Raw genomic sequence first — 27226 nt, forward strand, 5'->3', positions numbered from 1 at the left:
CACGCGGCTGCTACGGTCGCAGGTTCGAATCCTGCCCCAGGCATGGATGTGTGTGATGTCCTTAGGTTAGTTAGGTTTACGTAGTTCTAAGTCTAGGGGACCGATCACCTCAGATGTTAAGTGCCATAGAGCTTAGAGCCATTTGAACCATAATCTATAGCACAGAACCAGGGTACGTGTCAATATGATGGTGCATAAGATATGAAATGAGCATACATGCACTGCAAGACATGAATTCGGCAACGATGGTGCTGTAAACTAAAGCACGATTCTTTGGAAAAGATGTGGCGTACCATTCGCCTTACCACGCCAACAGGTGTACACGCACTGCAACAGCAAACAGGTTTCGTGGACTGAAATTGTTAGCTGCAGTAATGGGCAACTGCTGCTTCAGATGCTGACGAATCAAACATGCTGACCCAGACGAATTTTTGGAAAAGTAAGTTGAGTAGTCAGTTATTTCTGTGATTGGCAGGCACACTAGACGGCTGTCTCACTGCTGCTCCGAAGCTATTTGAATAATTTGTACCAACACACTAACTTCATAAACAATAAATAGAGCGCAACGACAGAGGCTGTCACTATCGATGTCAACAAGGTCCATGCTGTATCTATCGGCAATAGTACGGAAGTTCTAGTACGCGAGTAGCTCGAAGACGTCTTAAGTACTAGAACCCAGTACGTTGTCCTGGAAGGCAAGTGTTCGTCAGAGAGAAGGGTACTGCCAGGAGTGTCCTAGGGAAGAAAAACCACCCTTGTTATCTGTACGTACAAACGCTGTGACGTATAGGATGAGCAGCAGTCTGTGACAGTTTGTGGTAACACTGTAGTATATTGCAAAGTATCGTCGTTGTGAGTGTCTGTAGGAGGATACAGGATGACTTTAACAGGATTTCTGTTTGATATGATGAATGGCAGCTTGCTCTAAACGTAGAAAAATGTGAGCTGATGGAGATGAGTAGGGAAAACAGACCTGCAACGTTCGAATATATTAGCGGTGTGGTGCTTTACGCAGTCGTGTCGATTAAATACCAAGCAGCAGCGTTGCAGAGCGGTGTGAAATGGAACAAGCACGTAACGTCTTGCAGAAAAGGGGAGTGGTCGACTTCGGTTTATTCATCCGTGAAGGAGACCACGTACAGAACACTTGTGCTATCCATTCTTGTATACTGATCGACGGTTTGGAATCTCCATTAGGTCGGACTAAAGGAAGACATCGAACCCATTCAGAGGCGTCCTGCTAGATTTGTTACTGGTAGGTTCAATCGACATGCAAATAATACAGAACTACTCCATTAACTCAGATGGGTATCCCTGCAGAGAAGACGACGTTGATTTCGTGGAACACTGTTGAGAAAGATTGGAGAATCAACATTTGTCACTTCAAAACGATTGAACCCCCTCTCCTCAACGACGATTCGTCGTAGATCCCTCAGAGTGGTTGGTGGGTCACGTCGTTCATAAACAGCCCTTTTCAGTCTAACCCAGGCATGTTCGATTGGGTTCATGTCTGGAAACACGCTGGCCACTCTAGTCGAGCCATGTCGTTACCCTGAAGGAGGTCATTCACAAGATGTGCACGATGGGGGTGCGAATTGTCGTCCATGAAGACGAATGCCTCACCAAGGCGCTGCCGATATTGTTGCACTATCGGTCGGAGGATGGCATTCGCGTAGCTTACAGCCGTTACGGCGCCTTCCATGACCACAAACGGCGTATGTCGGCCCCACATAATGCCACCCCAAAACAGCAGGGAATCTGCACCTTGCTGTACTCGCTGGACAGTGTCTAAGGCGTTCAGCCTGACCGGGTTGCCTCCAAGAAAGTCTCCGACGATTGTCTTGTTGAAGGCATATGCGACACTCATCGGCGAAGAGAACGTGATGCCAATCCTGAACGATTCGTTCGGCATGTTGTTGGGGCTCCTCCATGTCCGAACATAGCTTCGGTTCACTCCGAGACGCCTGGACACTTTCCTTGTTGAGAGCCCTTCCTGGCACAAAGTAACAAAGCAGATGCGATCGAACCACGGTATTGACCACCTAGGCATGGTTTAGCTACAGACAACACGAGCCGTGTACCCCCTTCCTGGTGGAATGACTGGAACTGATCGGCTGTCGGACCCCCTCCGTCTAATAGGTGCTGCTCATGCATGGTTGTTTACATCTTTGGGCGGTTTTAGTGGCATCTCTGAACAGTCAAAGGGACTGTGTCTGTGATACAATACCCACAGTCAACGTCTATCGTCAGGAGGTCTGGGAACTGGGGTGATGCAAATATTTTTTTGATGTGTGGAAAAACAATAGCTTTCTTGGTCATTCATTTTACATGATTGTAAACTGTCATATTTTAATACTATTCAGCTTTATTGAAAATAACATTCAGAAAAGTGGTTAAAACGTGGTTTCATTCATTTTTTTTTCGTAACCATAATAACCTCGCGAACCTATTAATTTTGGACACAGTCATTTTTGCAAAAAGTAGTTACTAGTACTATTGAGAAGAGTTAAACAATTTGGTTTCTTTTCATTTACTTTTAATGTCACTGTTCCCTTATTTATGCACTCTGCAAGTGTTTACCTATATTTGCATGTTTTATTGTTCTGCTTTAAACTTCATAGGAGTTATTGTGCACGGCCGATTCATTTTGCGCGCTATGCATCAATCGCCATTGCATCGGTAGATAGGAACACGTCATGAGTTGTCCAGTTTCTTTAGGAAAATATTTTACCAGTGGTTATATGTTGTATTCGTGCTAATAGGTAATCATTCTTATTGTTATAGTTTTTGGATAATTACTTGCATGTGTGAATGCAATGTTCAGCCTAACTGAAGAAAGGTAGAGTACTTCTGGTTCCAGTTCACTTAAAATTACCGGATGCGGTAAATTTAGGGGAAACGGATTGGATAGTTTGTAATGTCTCTTGCAGCCGTCTCTCCGCGATATTTTCAGAAATTTTATAAATTATATAACTCAGTACATATCTCGAAATATCTCTTCTTATCTTACCGATTATCAATGCAAAGTATTTTCAAGCCCAATTATTCCTTGGAGCGTCCATTTACTCTATGGAATAGGTTCTCTGCTATCTACGTTTTCTCTTAGGAAAAGAATGAAGGAATTCTTGCCGATTAGTCGTGAAAGAAGGAGGATGTATATGTGTGTATTGTTGAGCTAGTCGCCATCTTGATGAGATTCTGTATGAAAAGGAATTTAATACATGAACTAAACTAAAGTAATTGTGTTCGCGTATTATTTAACTGATTATTATTGACAGTGTCTGCTTACTACGCTGTGTCGCGCGGGATCAGTGGGGAACGTCTGATTTACACTGGACGAACCTGCCGTTTTGTATGCTCAAGATATCCAGTTATTTCAAATAAATAGGCTAACACGGTCTTACCAGCAGATCTCCGGTCTTCCCCATGTGATCACCGAAAGTTAATAATTATTACAAATGTTTCCAGGAGATCGACTGACAATTTTCGTCGCACCGAGACTTCGAAATTGCTTTACTGCCTTATGGAATTTAAGTTAAGCTCAATTTAATCAGGACAGAACAGTATTGAACTGTGTGAATGTCATAAGCCTGCTTTGTGAATGAAAATTCCCTTAACATACGCATTTTTTTACTATCCTGATCAGTGAAGCTAAATCAGGCCGGTGTGAGAGAGGTTTTTAAAATTTTTAGATAAGATCACCATCATCATCATTTAAGACTGATTATGCCTTTCAGCGTTCAGTCTGGAGCATAGCCCCCTTTATACAGTTCCTCCATGTTCCCCTATTCAGTGCTAACATTGGTGCCTCTTCTGATGTTAAACCTATTACTTCAAAATCATTCTTAACCGAATCCAGGTACCTTCTCCTCAGTCTGCCCCGACTCCTCCTACCCTCTACTGCTGAATCCATGAGTCTCTTGGGTAACCTTGCTTCTCCCATGCGTGTAACATGACCCCACCATCTAAGCCTGTTCGCCCCGACTGCTACATCTATAGAGTTCATTCCCAGTTTTTCTTTGATTTCCTCATTGTGGACACCCTCCTGCCATTGTTCCCATCTACTAGTACCTGCAATCATCCTAGCTACATTCATATCCGTAACCTCAACCATGTTGATAAGGTAACCTGAATCCACCCAGCTTTCGTTCCCATACAACAAAGTTGGTCGAAAGATTGAACGGTGCGCAGATAACTTAGTCTTGGTACTGACTTCCTTCTTGCAGAAGTGAGTAGATCGTAGCTGAGCGCTCACTGCATTAGCTTTGCTACACCTCGCTTCCAGTTCTTTCACTATGTTGCCATCCTGTGAGAATATGCATCCTAAGTACTTGAAACCGTCCACCTGTTCTAACTTTGTTCCTCCTATTTGGCACTCAATCCGTTTATATTTCTTTCCCACTTACATTACTTTCGTTTTGGAGATGCTAATCTTCATACTATAGTCCTTACATTTCTGATCTAGCTCTGAAATATTACTTTGCAAACTTTCAATCGAATCTGCCATCACAACTAAGTCATCCGCATATGCAAGACTGCTTATTTTGTGTTCACATATCTTAATCTCACCCAGCCAGTCTATTGTTTTCAACATATGATCCATAAATAATATGAACAACAGTGGAGACAGGTTGCAGCCTTGTCTTACCCCTGAAACTACTCTGAACCATGAACTCAAATTACCGTCAACTCTAACTGCTGCCTGACTATCCATGTAAAGACCTTTAATTGCTTGCAAAAGTTTGCCTCCTATTCCACAATCTTGTAGAACAGACAATAACTTCCTCCTAGGAACCCGGTCATAAGCCTTTTCTAGATCTATAAAGCATAGCTACAATTCCCTGTTCCACTCATAACACTTCTCCATTATTTGCCGTAAGCTAAAGATCTGGTCCTGACAACCTCTAAGAGGCCTAAACCCACACTGATTTTCATCCAATTGGTCCTCAACTAATACTCGCACTTTCCTTTCAACAATACCTGAGAAGATTTTACCCACAACGCTGATTAAAGAGATACCTCTGTAGTTGTTACAATCTTTTCTGTTTCCATGTTTAAAGATTGGTGTGATTACTGCTTTTGTCCAGTCTGATGGAACCTGTCCCGACTCCCAGGCCATTTCAATTATCCTGTGTAGCCATTCAAGACCTGACATTCCACTGTATTTGATGAGTTCCGACTTAATTTCATCCACCCCAGCCGCTTTATTGCACTGCAATCTATTGACCATTTTTTCCACTTCCTCAAATGTGATCCTATTTCCATCATCATTCCTATCCCATTCTACCTCGAAATCTGAAACATTACTGATCGCATTTTCACCTACATTGAGCAACTCTTCAAAATATTCCCTCCATCTGCCCAAGGCATCCACAGGATTCACCAGCAGTTTTCCTGACCTGTCCAAAATACTTGTCATTTCCTTCTTACCTCCCTTTCGAAGACTGCTAATTACACTCCAGAATGGTTTTCCAGCAGCTTGACCCATAGTCTCCAACCTGTTTCCAAAGTCTTCCCACGATTTCTTCTTGGATGCTGCAATTATCTCTTTGGCTTTGTTCTTTCTTCAACATAACTTTCTCTGGTATGTAGCCATTTTTGATACGCCTTCTTTTTCCTTTTACAGGCTGCCTTGACTGTATCATTCCACCAAGCTGTTTGCTTCGTCTTACTTTTACACACTACTGTTCCAAGACATTCTTTAGCCACTTCTAGTACTGTGTCCCTGTACCTTGTCCATTCCTTTTCCAATGACTGTAATTGACTACATTCAACTAACTGGTACCTTTAGATAAAAAAAAATATTAAAAGTTGAACACAGTCGGTGCTAGCTCAGTCGATGTTTGAGGAGGTGCTGTTACATTTCATGATGCCCTCTGATCCGTTATCGCCACACCTTCAGCATTATTTATTATCTCAGTGTTCTGACAACAACACTGAATGAGACAATAATGTTGAAAGCGGAGCAAGCGGGAGGGCTTTCATTCCGAAAGAACAACTAGGAAAGGAAAAGTTAGAATACAATTTTTTATCTTCACTGCCCAATGATAGGTTACATGATGTTATTTCAATGGTTACAAAATCGAGTCAAGTTTACACACTACGTGGCAGTATGAGCCCAGTTGTGTATAATGGTACTTCCCCTTTAGCCTGGATGCATGCACTGCCCAAGTGGGAAGGATGTCTAGAAGCCATTGCATCCTCTTCTGGGGTAAGATTGACCATAACTGTTGTAACGGTTGCTTGAAACCCTAGATGTTGGCATTGGGGTTAGCTTACATCCAAGCTGGTCTACCACATGTTCTTGACGGACAAAGGAGTACCATACCAGCACGCAGACTGTTAAGAGACATGTGCTATGCATGGACGAGCATTTTATTGTTAAAAAATTTCACGACGATTCTGCCTTATGAGAGGTAACACATGAAGTTGCAGGGTATCACTGACTTATTGCTGTGCTGTCAGTGTTCGCTCAATCACAACGATCGCTGACCTGAAGTCTCATGTGATGGCTCCCCACAGCATGACTCCATGCTGTGCCTGTCTAAAACATTGGAAGAATGAGACGTGTCCCCAGATCGCTCCCATACTCGCCGACAATGGTCAACCATGGTGCTGCAGGACCACGGTTCACCGCTGAACATGTGACGCCAGTCACCAGCAGTCCATGCCTCCCAATTGCAGCATCATTCCAAATTCAGGTATTGGGACTGTGGTAATGGCAGTCTACACATTGGATGGTAATTCCCTAATCCGAATGGTGCTGGTCTCCAATCAGTAGTGGTGGATGACACAGTGTTGCACGGAGTCCATTATTTGTTCCCGGACTGCAGGCCCAGATGTGGTTACGATGTGCTTAGTGCACAATATGACGGTACTCCCTTCTCATGATCTGACGTGGTCGACCAGAACCTTGAGGACAAGTATGAATGCCCTCACGCTCTCATGCAGTCCAAGCTCGAGCCTCTGTCACATCTGGTGTCCCACAAATCTGGATATTTGACCAGCCGACCAAATGGAGACCCTTAATGAGACCTCTTTTAAATTTTCAAGTGCTGACAATGCTGTCTCTCACGGGTGCGCAGCATCTCTGGTCCTCCAGTGGTCATCAGCGTCTGATGCTGTTCTCGCCGCTTATATACCCAACTAGTCCTGGTAAGAACACTCATGTACACTTGTGGTCGTTCTGCCTGTCACAGAGAAATGCAACTCTTAAATCATTAATGTTACTTAAAATCCGTCTTGATTCCAAAAAAATTTTTTATTATTCATATGACCGGTTTCGGTTCATTCAGAACCATCTTCAGATCTGTAAAAATAGTTATACTAATTTACTATTTCACGGAAGCAAATGTTTTTCATCCTATCTAATCAACATCAAATGTACCAGAACGTACCTGATATTTCAGTTACAGGAGTAGCCCGTCCAAATCCAGCAACTTTCACATGCTACGTCACATAAAATTGGTTGGCAGAGTGCACGTCATTTATATTAATTATAACACTATTACCGACAGGTGGCGTCTGGTACATTTGTAACATTCCATTTGTACATACTGTATTCAGTAGATCTTTTTTATATTAAAAATATTTGGTTAAAATATGTAGATGTCAAAGTTAAAATCTGAGATCCAGGCCGAGGGATGAGAGATGGTGCGCGGTGGAGAAGCTGGAAGACGCGTGCAGCGCCTGGCGTCGTTGACGGGGCCCTCCTGTGCGGCCCTCTTGCCCGCGGCGATGGACATCAGACGACTGAGCGCACCGCGGCACAACTCCAAACTGGCGGGAACCACGGAAGCAGACCGTAGAGGAAAACAAGTTCACACCAGCACCATAGATATATAAATCGCCCTATGCTTTTAGATCGTATAAAAATGATAATTTTACTGTTTTTTAATCCTGACAAGTACAGATTTTAACTTTGACATCTACATATTTTAACCAAATATTTTTAATATAAAAAAGATCTACTGAATACAGTATGTACAAATGGAATGTAACAAATGTACCAGACGCCACCTGTCGGTAATAGTGTTATAATTAATATAAATGACGTGCACTCTGCCAACCAATTTTATGTGACGTAGCATGTGAAAGTTGCTGGATTAGGACGGGTTACTCCTGTAACTGAAATATCAGGTACGTTCTGGTACATTTGATGTTGATTAGATAGGATGAAAAACATTTGCTTCCGTGAAATAGTAAATTAGTATAATTATTTTTACAGATCTGAAGATGGTTCTGAATGAACCGAAACCGGTCATATGAATAATAAAAAAATTTTTTTGCAATCAAGACGGATTTTAAGTAACATTATAAAATCACTGATTGCTGTTATCCCATAAGACATTATGTCTGTTTTTGCAAAATCTTAAATCATTTACGCACCCATCTATGATGTGTGCACATACGAAGCTACGCATCCAGTCACAGCTTTTGGGTGGTTCACTTTTTAGTCAGTGTCATGAAATAATTACTGGAAGGTGAGACGTATGTGGCTTGTGTTCGTGGCATCTCTTATTTAACATCCTGTTTTTGCCGTACTGCCACCTCGTTACGTTAGTTTCATTTACTAGTGCCACTGAGTTGCTGCTTTGCCTGCCCGTTAGGGGCAGCAGCAGCGCTTATCGATATAAGCCCTGCTGTATTATCTTTGCTGGTCTGCATTTACTTCCGAGTAGTCGTGTGTCGACCAGAGAGTTGGAAACGGACCAGCAGAGCAGTGAAGCCGGGGACGGAGCCCCGATGACGCGCCGACAGCCAGCACTCGCCCGACCGCTGGCGACACACATGCATTGTCCGACGGAAGGAGATTTGAGCGGGGACGACCGTTGGTTGGTCGGTCGGTCGTCTCATCTGGCGACGTGTAACTGGATCTCTGACCGCTTCTGGGCCCCTTCAATTACCATCCTGTGGACCTTGGGTCGGTCCTCTGCTGGTGCAGGGATGTCGGTTAGCCAGTGGGCGTGTTTCCTCTGCATGGTTGGGTCCGAGCCAGTATTTCCGCCGTCGTGTGTCTGGAAGTGAGTGGGAGCCGCACCAGCAGTGCAGTCGCGACGGAGCAGCAGTCGCGGATGGACAAGCAGGCAGTTGGTGTCGGTTGGAGTGGAGCAGCGAGATTAGATTAGATTAGATTAATACTAGTTCCATGGATCATGAATACGATATTTCGTAATGATGTGGAACGAGTCAAATTTTCCAATACATGACATAATTAAGTTAATTTAACAACATACTTAAGTTAATATGACAACTTTTTCATTTTTTGTGTTTTTTATTTTTATTTTTTATTTTTTATTTTTTTAAATATTTTTTTAAATTTATATCTAAAAATTCCTCTACGGAGTAGAAGGAGTTGTCATTCACAAATTCTTTTAATTTCTTCTTAAATATTTCTTGGTTATCTGTCAGACTTTTGATACTATTTGGTAAGTGACCAAAGACTTTAGTGCCAGTATAATTCACCCCTTTCTGTGCCAAAGTTAGATTTAATCTTGAATAGTGAAGATCATTCTTTCTCCTAGTATTGTAGTCATGCACACTGCTATTACTTTTGAATTGGGTTTGGTTGTTAATAACAAATTTCATAAGAGAGTATATATACTGAGAAGCTACTGTGAATATCCCTAGATCCTTAAATAAATGTTTGCAGGATGATCTTGGGTGGACTCCAGCTATTATTCTGATTACACGCTTTTGTGCAACAAATACTTTATTCCTCAGTGATGAATTACCCCAAAATATGATGCCATATGAAAGCAACGAGTGAAAATAGGCGTAGTAAGCTAATTTACTAAGATGTTTATCACCAAAATTTGCAATGACCCTTATTGCATAAGTAGCTGAACTCCAACGTTTCAGCAGATCATCAATGTGTTTCTTCCAATTTAATCTCTCATCAATGGACACACCTAAAAATTTGGAATATTCTACCTTAGCTATATGCTTCTGATTAAGGTCTATATTTATTAATGGCGTCATACCATTTACTGTACGGAACTGTATGTACTCTGTCTTATCAAAATTCAGTGAGAGTCTGTTTACAAGGAACCACTTAGTAATTTTCTGAAAGACGGTATTGACAATTTCATCAGTTAATTCTTGTTTGTCAGGTGTGATTACTATACTTGTATCATCAGCAAAGAGAACTAACTTTGCCTCTTCATGAATATAGAATGGCAAATCATTAATATATATTAAGAACAACAAAGGACCCAAGACTGACCCTTGTGGAACCCCATTCTTGATAGTTCCCTAGTTTGAGGAATGTGCTGATCTTTGCATATTATGACAACTACTTATTTCAACTTTCTGCACTCTTCCAGTTAGGAAACCTCGGTGCGTGTTTTGGCCGAGCCCGCGGGCCGCGTCAAAACACTGTCTGAGTGTGTGCTGCTGTTCCCATTCCTACGAGGTCTGTGGCTCACCGATCCTGGACACGAAAGTTAAGTTTGACTTAATCGACCAGCAAGTCACCACTGTTCGCATTGTGTCATTCGGATTTCGCTGTCGGCTGTTGGGACACGTTATCTTGTCCGTGGGTCCATTGACTGTCGGTTGGTTTGGGTTGTCGTCCGACCGTGAATGGTTGGCCCGACTGCTTGTCTCAACTAAGCAAGCGTTAGTGTTCGAATTACAGGCCGTCCCTCGAACATCTGGGTGCACTTGTGTGTAATGCCTTATTTTTTAAAAAATTGTTCTTGCTCTTGTTACTTGTATGGCTTGTAGCCGGTTTTGTGTTTTAAATGAGAGTTGTTTTGTCCATAACGTCTTCAGCCTAGTTTAAAGTACTGTTTCACATAAGCCCATTGGCATTTCAAAAATTTTTCAGTTGTTTGTTCTTAAGGCCTTCAGCCTAAATTAAAGAACTGTGTCACGTAAGGACTTTGGTATTTAAAAAAAATAATGTTTTGGAGTTAAGTGTTAGGCCTTCAGCTGATTTGAATTTAACTTGTTTACTTCAGCATAACTAAAGAACTGTTTTTAAGATAAGGCTAGCCTTTTAGAGTTCTGATTATGCTTGCGTTTTAAGTTATTGGCCTTGAGCCGTTTTTAAATTAAAGTGGCATTCAGCCGGTAATTAAATCCCAAAGATTAAAGCTGTGTGTTTAAAAAATTTTTTTTGGCTCTTGTAATGTCTGATCAAAGAATAAAGTTGTATGTTCGAATGTAACTGACAGATCCTTATTTTGAACCTTTCCACAATTTACGAGGTGCATTCAAGTTCTGAGGGCTCCGATTTTTTTTCTCCAGACTGGAAAGAGATAGAAAGATGTGCATTGTTTTAAAATGAGGCCGCATTCATTGTCAATACGTCCCAGAGATGGCAGCACCGTACGGCAGATGGAATTTTACCGCCAGCGGCGAGAATGAGAACTGTTTTAAATACTTAAAACGGCGACGTTTTCCTTACTTGAACAGCGTGCAATCATTCGTTTTCTGAATTTGCATGGTGTGAAACCAATTGAAATTCATCGACAGTTGAAGGAGACATGTGGTGATGGAGTTATGGATGTGTCGAACGTGCGTTCGTGGGTGCGACAGTTTAATGAAAGCAGAACATCGTGTGACAACAAACCGAAACAACCTCGGGCTCGCACAAGCCGGTCTGACGACACGATCGAGAAAGTGGAGAGAATTGTTTTGGGGGATCGCTGAATGACTGTTGAACAGATCGCCTCCAGAGTTGGCATTTCTGTGGGTTCTGTACACACAATCCTGCACGACGACTTGAAAATGCGAAAAGTGTCATCCAGGTGGGTGCCACGAATGCTGACGGACGACCACACGGCTGCCAGTGTGCCATGATGCCAAACAATGTTGACGCGCAAGGACAGCATGAATGGGACTTTCTTTTCGTCGGTTGTGGCAATGGATGAGACATGGATGCCATTTTTCAATCCAGAAACAAAGCGCCAGTCAGCTCAATGGAAGCACACAGATTCACCGCCACCAAAGAAATTTCGGGTAACCGCCAGTGCTGAAAAAATGATGGTGTCCATGTTCTGGGACAGCGAGGGCGTAATCCTTACCCATTGCGTTCCAAAGGCCACTACAGTAACAGGTGCATCCCACGAAAATGTTTTGAAGAACAAATTCCTTCCTGCACTGCAACAAAAACGTCCGGGAAGGGCTGCGCGTGTGCTGTTTCACCAAGACAACGCACCCGCACATCGAGCTAACGTTACGCAACAGTTTCTTCGTGATAACAACTTTGAAGTGATTCCTCATGCTCCCTACTCACCTGACCTGGCTCCTAGTGACATTTGGCTTTTTCCAATAATGAGAGACACTCTCCGTGGCCACACTTTCACCAGCCGTGCTGCTATTGCCTCAGCGATTTTCCAGTGGTCAAAACAGACTCGTAAAGAAGCCTTCGCCGCTGCCATGGAATCATGGCGTCAGCGTTGTGAAAAATGTGTACGTCTGCAGGGCGATTACGTCAAGAAGTGACGCCAGTTCTTCGATTTCGGGTGAGTAGTTAATTAGAAAAAAAATCGGAGGCCTTAGAACTTGAATGCACCTCGTATTCTATCTGTCCTGTCCTGCGGGTTAAGCAGGTCGTCTCAGAGGGCTCGGATCATGTGTAGTGTCACAGAATAGTAAAGAGATGGAAACGTGGAATATTGTCAAAGTTTCGTTGCCTATGCCGAGAGCCAGAGGCAGTAGGTTAGCCAAGAGGAAAGGGGATTGCACACGTATCGGAATGTGTCGTCACGCAGGGGCAGTGGCCTGCTTACACGCAACAGGCGAGAGAGAATCGTTTGGCACGCGGGTTTGTGTTAGACGGAGACTTTCGTAGAGTGCAAGACAGAGGTATAGTGTCAGCTGTTCTGCATTTCACAACTTCGCGTAAGTCTGCCGTAACAACACGTAACTCTGTCGCAAGAACACCTTAGGGGCGAGTACGGCAGATGAATGAGCAGTATAAGCGGAACGAATGTGTTCATTCCAAACGAGCATGACGTCAGGACGTCGCTCGTGCTTCCTTTAAATACGCCAGCTTTGACAGCAACAAGGCACTCGCAGTTAGACTTGCAGTTAGGTGTGTACTGGGTCGCTGCGTAGCGCTCAGCTCTGTGATCGACATGTTAACCTTTATTAAGGAGATGTTGCAGTAAGGGCGGCCCATCCAGCAGCAGACGTGAGGGGACAGTACCAGCTCCGGTCCTCTCTGCTGCCGCTGTCAATCAACAACCCAGGATTAGCAGACATCGCGGCAGACTCGCTCGCCGCCAATGCTGACCACATCAGTGAGCCGTCGTCGAGATCGTGCGGGGCGTAGGCCCTGTGCATCCGCCGTCACAACCGGGTGCCCGCATCTCGTGGTCGTGCGGTAGTGTTCTCGCTTCCCACGCCCGGGTTCCCGGGTTCGATTCCCGGCGGGGTCAGGGATTTTCTCTGCCTCGTGATGGCTGGGTGTTGTGTGCTGTCCTTAGGTTAGTTAGGTTTAAGTAGTTCTAAGTTCTAGGGGACTTATGACCACAGCAGTTGAGTCCCATAGTGCTCAGAGCCATTTGAACCATTTCACAACCGGGTGAGCCGACGACGCTGGGGGACTGCAGCCCGTTCCGCCCGACCACCGCGGACGAGCCACCGGGAGGAGCAGGGAAGGATTAAGGGGTGGGATAGAGCACACTCCGCACTACGGGAACGCCTCTCGTGCCGACGTCGCCGGGAATCCAACCCGGAGCCTCCTTCGCATCGGCTTGCTGTCCGCAGCCGAGCCGGCCGGCCAGCCGGGCGCCACCAGCCACGCACGGCCGAAGTACGAAGTAAGGACATTACTTCGCTACGTCACAGCACGCGGCGCTGCGCTAGCAAGACTGGTGTGGCCCGGAGCTGGTGTCATCGCTACCAGTGAGCGAGGACTCGGGAAGGTCATTGATATCACCAAGCCACATTGTACTCGGCAGGAATAAAGGTGTTATGAATTAATAATGTTTCTTTGGCGTTTCTGACGCGTCCACAGTCATTTCCTAGCATCCTGACAACTGGGGAGGTCACCACTCGGCCATCCAGTCCACTGTAGGCGACTGGGACCACCAGGGCGCCTACACACGTAACAGTGGTCTGCACCGATTAAGGGGCTCCGGAAAGGCTCAAAATCATGAAAAGTTCAATTTTTACTTTTCTGCGTTTTCTGAATCTGCAGACTATTACCTTTTAATAGATATATAATTTATTCAATTCCGAAGACTACAACTATTTTTAAATTTTTTTTGAAATGTGTTCTACGTGGGCGTAACCCACTGTGCCGCTGTTAAACTGCTGTCAAATGGTGTTATTATTAACGTCCGTGTTCGTCAGGTACATTTTAGTGATGTGAGATAAAGTATGTGTTGTGGCTAAACCTATTTTCAGAGACTTAGCAGCACCTGAACTGTTGAAAAAGTGTATTCACGGAAAAACTCAAAACCCCAATGAAAGTGGAAATAGTGTTATATGGTCGAGAATCCCCAAGACTGTATTTGTTGGAATAGAAACACTTCACTTTGGTGTGTATGATGCTGTTGCGACTTTCAATGATGGCAACATTGTAAGGTGCAAGGTATTTAGAAATATGGGAATGAAGATAGGTTCTAACATGGTACGAGCGATGCTTGCTTTAGACAAGGAACGCCTTCGGGCTGCAGACAGGGCTGTAAAGAGTCTAGAAATACAAGCAAGAGTAAACAGGAGGAGGAACAAGAATAAGCTGGAGGAGGAGTTTGCAGAGGATGAAGATAATCCATCCTATGGACCTGGAATGCACTAAAAAGTTAATCCAGTCTTTGTCGCTCGATTCCCAAAACTTTTATTTTCTCATACTAATTACATGTTTTCTAAGGATCTTCCAAACATATTTGTTTCAAACTTTCGGTAAATGTTACACAGTACCTTCTGCATAATTTAACACAGCCTTTTTCCAAAAAACTGTATATTTTTGAATATATAAATAAGAAATTGCAAAAAAATGTTGTGAATTTTCATTACAATTGAAAAAAAATCATCTTTAATAACTGAACTAAAATTTTGTAAAATCCCTGTGTTAAGTTGTAGCCCATATTTCAATAAATAATCTGTAAAAAGTTCAACTTCCTACCTCAAATACTTTGTGAGGAAAGATGTAATTTATAAGCGCTATTTTAACATTGCAAGTATAGGGCGTTCCGGAGCCCCTTAAGTAATAATGAGAATAAAAACAAGAACCCAGCCAGGTTAGAGGCATTGTTGTTGCCAGTGGCGACCGCTCTGAGTACTAAATGCCATATTTAATCACGCATTTCCTCGTGTAAAATTTCGTTATTTGCTGTCCTCCTCGGCGTTTGCAATTTCGACAGCTAGCAGTGTAGTTGAGATGAGCGATGTGTCACTGACCTGCGAAGAGCGACCTGCGCCGCCATGACGCGCTGCCGCTCGACCACCAGCTGGCAGGAGGCGCATGCGCACTCGCGCCAGCGGCACAGCCGCTTGTGGCCCTTGAGGCTGGAGATGACGCCGTGGTTGCGGCAGCGCGCGCACTTGGGTGTCCTCAGCAGCCTCCGCGCGCGCCCGCCGGCTGTAGCGGCGCCGTCTTCCCCCATGCCGCCCGCGGGGATCCCCGCCACCTGCTGGCAGCAAAAAGCGCCATCCGCACTTAGCCTCGGTCCGTAGCTGCGGGGCCTTACCTCGTTCAGCAGTTATAGAAGTTTCCAGGATGAGATTTTCACTCTGCAGGGGAGTGTGCGCTGATATGAAACTTCCTAGCAGATCAAAACTGTGTGCCGGACCGAGACTCGAACTCGGGACCTTTGCCTTTCGCGGGCAAGTTCTCTACCAGCTGAAGTTCATATCAGCGCACACTCCGCGGCAGAGTGAAAATCTCATTCTGGAAACATCCCCCAGGCTGTGGCTAAGCCATGTCTCCGCAATATCCTTTCTTTCAGGAGTGCTAGTTCTGCAAGGTTCGCAGGAGAGCTTCTGTAAAGTTTGGAAGGTAGGAGACGAGGTACTGGCAGAAGTAAAGCTGTGAGTACCGGGCGTGAGTCGTGCTTCGGTAGCTCAGTTGGTAGAGCACTTGCCCGCGAAAGGCAAAGGTCCCGAGTTCGAGTCTCGGTCGGGCACGCAGTTTTAATCTGTCAGGAAGTTTCAGTTATAGAAGTACTCGGAGGACCAGAAAGTGAAGTCTTTTTTATGCATGTCGGTATTTGTTTGTCATTTATTAGCTCACTGTGTACTTCAAAGTCTTGCCAAAGACATTTTGTGTTAGAGTGACTTGTTTAGTCGCAAATAACTTTTTTTTATTGCAGTTCATGGTGAAACGGCAAGTCAAATATCAGAAAAAGTACATATCGGTCATCGTATGCTTTACGAGTTCGTAGGGATATTAACACAATAGTTGCCACCAAAAACATTTGCGAAGTTTATCCAAGTGCATTAGACGTTCGCAAATGGCAAAGGCGGTTTCCTGAGTTCACACTGGTAATTTTTATCTTTCTTACTCCCATCGGTGGACTCTGACCACAATCTATTGGTTATGAACTGTAGATTAAAATTGAAGAAACTGCAAAAAGGTGGGAATTTGAGGAGATGGGACCTGGATAAACTGAAAGAACCAGAGGCTGTCGAGAGCTTCAGAGAGAGCATTAGGGAACGATTGACAGGAATGCGGGAAAGAAATACAATAGAAGAAGAATGGGTAGCTCTGAGGGATGAAGTAGTGAAGGTAGCAGAGGATCAAGTAGATAAAAAGACGAGGCCTAATAGAAATCCTTGGGTAACAGAAGAGATATTGAATTTAATTGATGAAAGGAGAAAATATAAGAATGCAGTAAAAGAAGCAGGCGAAAGGGAATACAAACGTCTCAAAAATGAGATCGACAGGAAGTGCAAAATGGCTAAGCAGGGATGGCTACAGGACAAATATAAGGATGTAGAGGCACATATCAAGATAAATACTGCCTACAGGAAAATTAAAAAGACCTTAGGAGAAAAGAGAACCACTTGTATGAATATCAAGAGCTCAGACGGAAACCCAGTTCTAAGCAACGAAGGGAAAGCAGAAAGGTGGAAGGAGTATACAGAGGGTCTATACAAGGGCGATACTCTTGAGGACAATATTATAGAAATGGAAGAGAATGTAGTTGAACATGAAATGGGAGATATGATACTGCGTGAAGAGTTTGACAGAGCACTGAAAGACCTGAGTAGAAACCAGGCCCCGGGAGTAGACAACATTCCATTAGAACTACGGATAGCCTTGGGAGAGCCACGCCTAACAAAAGTCTACCATCTGGCGAGAAAGATGTATCAGACAGGCGAAATACCCTCAGACTTCAAGAAGAATATGATAATTCCCATATCAAAGAAGGCAGGTGTTGACAGATCTGAAAATTACCGAACTCTCAGTTTAATAAGCCACGGCTGCATAATATTAACACGAATTCTTTACAGACGAGTGGAAAAACTGGTAGAAGCCGACCTTGGGGAAGATCAGTTTGGATTCCGTAGAAATATTGGAACACGTGAGGCAATACTGACCCTACGGCTTATCTTAGAACCTAGATTAAGGAAAGGCAATCCTACGTTTCTAGCATTTCTAGACTTAGAGAAAGCTTTAGACAATGTTGACTGGAATACTCTCTTTCAAATTCTAAAGGTGGCAGGGGTAAAATACAGGGAGCGAAAGGCTATTTACAATTTGTACAGAAACCAGATGGCAGTTATAAGAGTCGAGGGGCATGAAAGGGAAGCAGTGGTTGGGAAGGGAGTGAGACAGGGTTGTAGCCTTTCACCGATGTTATTCAATCTGTATATTGAGCAGGTAGTAAAGGAAACACAAGAAAAATTCGGAGTAGGAATTAAAATCCATGGAGAAGAAATAAAAACTTTGAGGTTCGCCGATGACATTGTAACTCTGTCAGAGACAGCAAAGGACCTGGAAGAGCAGCTGATCTCAATGGACAGTGTCTTGAAAGCAGGATATAAGATGAACATCAACAAAAGCAAAACGAGGATAATGGACTGAAGTCGAACTAAATCGGGTGATGCTTCGGGAATTAGATTAGGAAATGAGACGCTTAAAGTAGTAAAAGGTTTTTGCTATTTGGGGAGCAAAATAACTGATGATGGTCAAAGGAGAGAGGATGGCAAGGAAGCGTTTCTGAAGAAGAGAAATTTATTAACATCGAGTATACATTTCAGTGTCAGGAAGTCGTTTCTGAAAGTATTTGTATGTAGTGTAGCCACGTATAGAAGTGAAACGTGGACGATAAATAGGTTGGACAAGAAGAGAATAGAAGCATTCGAAATGTGATGCTACAGAAGAATGCTGAAGATTAGATGGGTAGATCACATAACTGTTGTTGTTGTGGTCTTCAGTCCTGAGACTGGTTTGATGCAGCTCTCCATGCTACCCGATCCTGTGCAAGCTTCTTCATCTCCCAGTACTTACTGCAACCCACATACTTCTGAATCTGCTTAGTTTATTCATCTCTTGGTCTCCCTCTACGATTTTTACCCTCCACGCTGCCCTCCAATGCTAAATTTGTGATCCCTTGCTGCCTCAGAACATGTCCTACTAAGCGGTCCCTTTTTTTTGTCAAGTTGTGCCACTCCTCTTCTCCACAATTCTATTCAATACTTTATCATTAGTTATGTGATCTACCCATCTAATCTTCAGCATTCTTCTGTAGCACCACATTTCGAAAGCTTCAATTCTCTTCTTGTCCAAACTATTTATCGTCCACGTTTCACTTCCATACATGGCTACAATCCATACAAATACTTTCAGAAACTACTTCCTGACACTTAACTCTATACTCGATGTCAACAAATTTCTCTTCTTCAGAAACGCTACCCTTGCCATTGCCAGTCTACATTTTATATCTTCTCTACTTCGACTATCATCAGTTATTTTGCTACCCAAATAGCAAAACTCCTTTACTACTTCAAGTGTCTCATTTCCTAATCTAATTCCCTCAGCATCACCCGACTTAATTCGACTACATTCCATTATCCTAGTTTTGCTTTTGTTGATGTTCATCTTATATCCTGATTTCAAGACACTGTCCATTCCTTTCAACTGCTCTTCCAAGTCCTTTGCTGTCTCTGATAGAATTCCAATGCCATCGGCGAACCTCAAAGTTTTTATTTCTTCTCCATGGATTTTAATTCCTACTCCGAATTTTTCTTCTGTTTCCTTTACTGCTTGCTCAATATACAGATTGAATAACATCGGGGAGAGGCTACAACCCTGTCTCACTCCCTTCCCAAACACTGCTTCCCTTTCATGCCCCTCGACTATTATAACTGCCATCTGGTTTCTGTACAAATTGTAAATAGCCTTTCGCTCCCTGTATTTTACCCCTGCCACATTCAGAATTTGAAAGAGAGTATTCCAGTCAACATTGTCAAAAGCTTTCTCTAAATCTACAAATGCTAGAAACGTAGGTTTGCCTTTCCTTAATCTTTCTTCTAAGGTAAGTCGTAAGGTCAGTATTGCCTCATGTGTTCCAATATTTCTACGGAATCCAAACTGATCTTCCCCGATGTCGGCTTCTACCAGTTTTTCCATTCTTCTGTAAAGAATTCGTGTTAGTATTTTGCAGTGATAGTGCGGTAATTTTTACATCTGTCAACTCCTGCTTTCTTTGATATGGGAATTATCATATTCTTCTTGAAGTCTGAGGGTATTTCGCCTGTCTCATACATCTTGCTCACCAGATGGTAGAGTTTTGTCAGGATTGGCTCTCCCAAGGCCGTCAGTAGTTCTAATGGGATGTTGTCTACTCCCGAGGCCTTGTTTCGACTCAGGTCTTTTAGTGCTCTGTCAAACTCTTCAAGCAGTATCGTATCTCCTATTTCATTTTCATCTACATCCTCATCCATTTCCATAATATTGTCATCAAGTACATCGCCCTTGTATAGACCCACTATATACTCCTTCCACCTTTCTGCTTTCCCTTCTTTGCTCAGAACTGGGTTTCCATCTGAGCTCTTGATGTTCATACAAGTGGTTCTCTTTCCTCCAAAGGTCTCTTTAATTTTCCTGTAGGCAGTATCTATCTTACCCCTAGTGAGATAAGCCTCTACATCCTTACATTTGTCCTCTAGCCATCCCTGCTTAGCCATTTTGCACTTCTTGTCGATCTCATTATTGAGACGTTTGTGTTCCTTTTTGCCTGATTCATTTACTGCATTTTTATATTTTCTCCTTTCATTAATTAAATTCAATATTTCTTCTGTTACCCAAGGAGTTCTACTAGCCCTCGTCTTTTTACCTACTTGATCCTCTGCTGCCTTCACTACTTCATCCCTCAAAGCTACCCATTCTTCTTCTACTGTATTTCTTTCCCTCACTCCTGTCAATTGTTCCCTTATGCTCTCCCTGAAACTCTGTACAACCTCTGGTTCTTTCAGTTTATCCAGGTCCCATCTCCTTAAATTCCCATCTTTTTGCAGTTTCTTCAGTTTTAATCTACAGGCCATAACCAATAGACTGTGGTCAGAGTCCACATCTGCCCCTGGAAATGGCTTACAATTTAAAACCCGGTTCCTAAATCTCTGTCTCACCATTATATAATCTATCTGATACCTTTCAGTATCTCCAGCGTTCTTCCATGTATACAACCTTCTATCATGATTCTTAAACCAAGTGTTATGTATGATTAAGTTGTGCTCTGTGCAAAATTCTACCAGGCGGCTTCCTCTTTCATTTCTTACCCCCAATCCATATTCACCTACTACGTTTCCTTCTCTCCCTTTTCCTACACTCGAATTCCAGTCACCCATGACTATTAAATTTTCGTCTCCCTTCACTATCTGAATAATTTCTTTTATTTCATCATACACTTCTCCAATTTCTTCGTCATCTGCAGAGCTAGTTGGCATATAAACTTGTACTACTGTAGTAGGTGTGGGCTTCGTATCTATCTTGGCCACAATAATGCGTTCACTATGCTGTTTGTAGTAGCTTACCCGCATTCCTATTTTCCTATTCATTATTAAACCTATTCCTGCATTACCCCTGTTTGACTTTGTGTTTATAACCCTGTAGTCACCTGACCAGAAGTCTTGTTCATCCTGCCACCGAACTTCACTAATTCCCACTACATCTAACTTTAAATCTATCCATTTCCCTTTTTAAATTTTCTAACCTACCTGCCCGATTAAGGGATCTGACATTCCATGCTCCGATCCGTAGAACGCCAGTTTTCTTTTTCCTAATAACGACATCCTCTTGAGTAGTCCCCACCCGGAGATCCGAATGGGGGACTATTTTACCTCCGGAATATTTTACCCAAGAGGACGCCATCATCATTTAATCATACAGTAAAGCTACATGCCCTCGGGAAAAATTATGGCCGTAGTTTCCCCTTGCTTTCAGCCGTTCGCAGTACCAGCACAGCAAGGCCGTTTTGGTTATTGTTACAAGGCCAGATCAGTCAATCATCCAGACTGTTGCCCTTGCAACTACTGAAAAAGCTGGTGCCCCTCTTCAGGAACCACACGTTTGTCTGGCCTCTCAACAGATACCCCTCCGTTGTGGTTGTACCTACGGTACGGCTATCTGTATCGCTGAGGCACGCAAGCCTCCCCACCAACGGCAAGGTCCATGGTTCCTGGGGGGGGGGGGGATGTCCTTACAGAAGGGTTGAATCATCAGCGGGTATGTCAGCAGTGTCAAGGTTGCAAAAACTTCGTCTTGTTGCTCATAGCGCTTTCCGACTGCGAAATGTGTGGGAATTAGTGTCGCAAGGGAAGGGGTGGTTTCATTGATCCCCTTTGTGCCCCCCCCCCCCGACGCATTTTAGTGTCACTTCTGAATGGCGGTGTGTCCGAAATGTATTTCTAGGATACCCAGAAGAAAACCGCGTGATTTCGGCACTGGGTGTCGCGGTTCTGACTTCCGTCGCACAGCCGTCAAGATGTAATGGGACACCCTCCTCTGACATTACCTTTCTATATAGAAATAGCCGATACCAGGGATATTTTCGAATCTCGTATATGTGAACATTATGTTGGCTGCTTCACTGAAAGAATTTCACATAATTTTGTATATGATGTGCTGTATTTGAGGCTAAAATGTATAAAAAGAAATTAATTTATTACAATCGATATTTACTAGTTCTGTCTGTATAGTTAAAATTATTCTTCTTTTAGAAATGTCTGGCATACTTAAAATTCATATTATTAATGGCACAAGCTAACGCTAATTATTAAGTTTATTTCTGGATTCATTTACAAAATAATGATTCTTCTTTTGTCAAAAAGCTTTGTCAACTCTTGTCAAAAAGCTTTGTCAACTCTTTTGTCAAAAAGCTTTGTCAACTCTTTTGTCAAAAAGCTTTGTCAACTCTTTTGTCAAAAAGCTTTGTCAACTCTTTTGTCAAAAAGCTTTGTCAACTCTTTTGTCAAAAAGCTTTGTCAACTCTTTTGTCAAAAAGCTTTGTCAACTCTTTTGTCAAAAAGCTTTGTCAACTCTTTTGTCAAAAAGCTTTGTCAACTCTTTTGTCAAAAAGCTTTGTCAACTCTTTTGTCAAAAAGCTTTGTCAACTCTTTTGTCAAAAAGCTTTGTCAACTCTTTTGTCAAAAAGCTTTGTCAACTCTTTTGTCAAAAAGCTTTGTCAACTCTTTTTGTCGATAAGCTTTGTAAACTCGTTTTGTCGATAAGCTTTGTAAACTCTTTTTGTCGATAAGCTTTGTAAACTCTTTTTGTCGATAAGCTTTGTAAACTCTTTTTGTCGATAAGCTTTGTAAACTCTTTTTGTCGATAAGCTTTGTAAACTCTTTTTGTCGATAAGCTTTGTAAACTCTTTTTGTCAAGAAACTCTGCAAACTCTTTTTGTCAAGAAACTCTGCAAACTCTTATTGTCAAGAAACTCTGCAAACTCTTTTCTCAAGAAACTCTGCAAACTCTTTTCTCAAGAAACTCTGCAAACTCTTTTCTCAAGAAACTCTGCAAACTCTTTTCTCAAGAAACTCTGCAAACTCTTTTCTCAAGAAACTCTGCAAACTCTTTTCTCAAGAAACTCTGCAAACTCTTTTCTCAAGAAACTCTGCAAACTCTTTTCTCAAGAAACTCTGCAAACTCTTTTCTCAAGAAACTCTGCAAACTCTTTTCTCAAGAAACTCTGCAAACTCTTTTCTCAAGAAATTGTGCAAACTCTTTTCTCAAGAAATTGTGCAAACTCTTTTGTCAAGTAACTCTGGAATCTCTTTTGTCAAGTAACTCTGGAATCTCTTTTGTCAAGTAACTCTGGAATCTCTTTTGTCAAGTAACTCTGGAATCTCTTTTGTCAAGTAACTCTGGAATCTCTTTTGTCAAGTAACTCTGGAATCTCTTTGGAATGTGTTAATACCGCAGAATGAGTAAGCAGTAGTGGGCATGCCTCTAATGGAAACGGACCTATTATTATGTTATTATGTCAACTGGAACCCACAAAGTCAAAATTCCAACCTCGTGAATGTACACTTAGACTACTGCAGCCAACAACGAGAAAATAAAGATTTTGAAACTAATGAAGAGACTGAAATTTACTGGTGATGTGTGTGAGGGTAAGATTACAAAGAGAAGGAGTGAAATGTGTGTAAGACGGGGTATGACGACTTTCCCATACTCTGACACGGATACGTAGGGCAGGACTGTGGAGAAATTTGATGCCAATATGACACCATGAACCCATTTACACCTCGCATGAGTTTCTGACCTCTGGTCTCTCTTTCGCATGTGTCGACACCGTGCCGTTTGTAGCGTCGCCGTGCCCGATGGTGGCGTCGCAGAGCGCCATTACAGAGGAAGGCTGCAGGTGCCTATGAACTAAATTTTCAAACTTCTGCGTCGCTATGGGAGACAAAATTGTGGGGTTAAGAAAGTGGCCCTTTAGTTGTGTCGCGCAGTGTATTTTGCTTCTTGTGTTTTAATAACCGTCGTCTTTTTACAGAGTAATACCTTCAACACTTCGTTGGTTTACATATCAGACAAATGTGTCAGTTACTCATTTACACACTGGAGCACCAAAGGAACTGGTATTCCAATACAGAATACGTGAACAGGCAGAATACGGCGCTGCGGTCGGCAACGCCTGTACAATACAAGTGTTTGGCGCAGTTGTTAGTTCGGTTACCGCTGCTACAGTTGCAGGTTATCAAGATTTAAGTGTGTTTGAACGTGCTATCATAGTCAGTTTACGAGCGATGGGACACATCATCTCCGAGTTACCGATGAAGTGGGATTTTCCCATACGATCATTTCACAAGTGTACTGTGGATGTCAGGAACCTGGTAAAAAATCACATCTCCGACATCGCTGCGGCCGGAGAAAGATTCTGCAAGAACGGGGGCTAAGACGACTTAAGGGGCTCCGGAACGCCCTATACTTGCAATGTTAAAATAACGCTTATAAATTACATCTTTCCTCACAAAGTATTTGAGGTAGGAAGTTGAAATTTTTACAGATTATTTATTGGAATATGGGCTGTAACTTAACACAGGGATTTTACAAAGTTTTAGTTCAGTTATTAAAGATGATTTCTTTTCAATTGTAATGAAAATTCGCAACATTTTTTGCAATTTTTTATTTATATATTCAAAAATATACAGTTTTTTGGAAAAAGACTGTGTTAAATTATGCAGAAGGTACTGTGTAACATTTACTGAAAGTTTGAAACAAATATGTTTGGAAGATCCTTAGAAAACGTGTAATTAGTATGTGAAAATAAAAGTTTTGGGAATCGAGCGACAAAGATTGGATTAACTTTTTAGTGCATTCCAGGTCCATAGGATGGATTATCTTCATCCTCTGCAAACTCCTCCTCCAGCTTCCTCTTGTTCCTCCTCCTGTTTACTCTTGCTTGTATTTCTAGACTCTTTACAGCCCTGTCTGCAGCCCGAAGGCGTTCCTTGTCTAAAGCAAGCATCGCTCGTACCATGTTAGAACCTATCTTCATTCCCATATTTCTAAATACCTTGCACCTTACAATGTTGCCATCATTGAAAGTCGCAACAGCATCATACACACCAAAGTGAAGTGTTTCTATTCCAACAAATACAGTCTTGGGGATTCTCAACCATATAACACTATTTACACTTTCATTGGGGTTTTGAGTTTTTCCGTGAATACACTTTTTCAACAGTTCAGGTGCTGCTACGTCTCTGAAAATAGGTTTTATCACCTCCATTATTGCATGAGGCAGACTATGCTTATGAGTGTACACTTAACCAGATAGCGATCCTTTGTTATATTTACACCAACTGTCTTCTTCTTTGGGACACAAGCTATGTTGGGGATTTTCATCGGTTGAAGAAGTATGAAAAAAAAGAGCCCAAACAGCCTTCTTCATTTCGTCGACACTTTGTGTATTTTGCCTAATAGCCATTCCATAATAGTTCTGTATTTTGTCAATTACACTGTCAGTTAACGCCACAGAGACTCAAGAAACAGAATTAATTACGAATATTTTCGAGATAACGTCAGAGTAAATAAACATGAAACAATCGACAATCACACCAGCGATGTATATTGAACCATCACAGGTTAGCCACAACACATACTTTATCTCACATCACTAAAACGTACCTGATGAACACGGACGTTAATAATAACACCATTTGACAGCAGTTTAACAGCGCCACAGTGGGTCATGCCCATGTAGAACACATTTCAAAAAAAAATTTAAAAATAGTTGTAGTCTTCGGAATTGAATAAATTATATATCTATTAAAAGGTAATAGTATGCAGATTCAGAAAACGCAAAAATTGAACTTTTCATGATTTTGAGCCTTTCGAAGCCCCTTAAGATAATCGTTCAACGTCACAGAAGTGCAACCCTTCCGCAAATTTCTGCAGATTTCTATGCTGGGCTATCAACAAGTGTCAGCGTGCGAACCATTCAAAGAAACATAATCGACATAAGCTTTCGGAGCGTAAGCCCCACTAGTGAACCGTTGATAACTGCACGACTCAAAGCTTTACGATTCGCCTGTGCCAGTCAACACCAACATTGGACTGTTGATGACGGGAAACGTGTTACTTTGTCGGACGAGTCTCGTTTCAAATTGTATCGAGCGGATGGACGTGTACGGGTATGCAGACAACCTCATGAATCCACGCGCCCTGCATGTCAGCAGCGAACTGTTCAAGCTCGAGGAGGCTCTGTAATGGTGTGCGGCGTGTGCAATTGGAATGATATCGGACCCCTGATACGTCTAGATACGACTGACAGGTGACACGTACATAAGCATCCTGTCTGATCACTTGCATCCATTCATGTCCGTTGTGCATTCTGACGGACGTAGACAATTCCAGCACGACAACGCGACACCCCACTCGCCCAGAATTGCTACAGAGTGGCCCCAGGAACGCTCTTCTGAGTTTCAACGCTTCCGCTGGACACCAAACTCCCCAGAAATGAACATTTATTGAGCATAACTGGGATGCCTTGCAACGTGCTCTTCACCTCGTACTGTTGCGGATTTATGGACAGCCGTGCAAGATTCATGATGTCCATTCCCTCCAGCACTAGTTCAGACATTACTCGACTCCATGCCACGTCATGTCGCGGCATTTCTGCGTGCTCGCGGGGGTCCTACACGATATTACCGAGTTGTACCAGTTTCTTTGGCTCTTCAATGTATTATCTTGCATACATCCGCTTTGCATAAAACCTTTCTCTTATTTTTTTAATCGTGCAAATGCGTCACCCAACAATGAACGAATAATGGCTGACGATGATAACTCACTTAGGTATTCATTACGGCACAAATTTTATTTTACTTATCTGTATCCTTTTTGGTCGCGCTGCTTCCCTTAACTTCAGGTACACCACTTGCACTGCAAAGGTATCAGATATCATTTCGGGTAAGAAAGTCATATGCAACTGTCGCATCTTTAAATGTATTACGCCTAATGTTTACCGAACAGGCATGAGTGGCTGATCAGGAAACCTGTCTCCAAACCGTAATCTGGCCCTGCTTTTCCGCTAAATTCAGTTTCGCTGAGTCACTGATGAGTGTCTGTTTTCCTTACGTTATGCCAATTTTTTTTACACCACTTCACGAATCACTAATTTCTTAGAGCTGCTGGAAAAGATTCATACAATTTCACAACACTATCTTCTACGTGAATGAAGACAGAAACTTGTGGCCAATTGTAACTTATGCGTCGGAAGTAGAAGTTTATCTTGGCGCCAGCTGCAGGTTGCCGGTTCATGTGATTACCAGCAGCGGTCTCGGTGGTGTTGCTAGCTTATTCACTCGCTCGTTC

At 42.7% G+C, this 27226-nt stretch overlaps 1 protein-coding gene across 1 annotated transcript in view; it reads right to left on the reverse strand.

Annotated features, from left to right (window-relative positions):
- The window catches only part of LOC126088488 (doublesex- and mab-3-related transcription factor 2), a 105337-nt gene that overhangs the window by 54165 nt on the left and 23946 nt on the right, over positions 1–27226 (reverse strand). The window contains exon 2 of the mRNA XM_049906628.1: positions 15361–15590. Coding sequence (XP_049762585.1) covers positions 15361–15566 — 206 coding nt within the window. The 5' untranslated portion in view covers positions 15567–15590. The remainder of the gene's footprint in view (positions 1–15360; positions 15591–27226) is intronic.

This window comes from Schistocerca cancellata, chromosome 6, assembly GCF_023864275.1.
Source record: "Schistocerca cancellata isolate TAMUIC-IGC-003103 chromosome 6, iqSchCanc2.1, whole genome shotgun sequence".
Taxonomy (NCBI): Eukaryota; Metazoa; Arthropoda; class Insecta; order Orthoptera; family Acrididae; genus Schistocerca; species Schistocerca cancellata.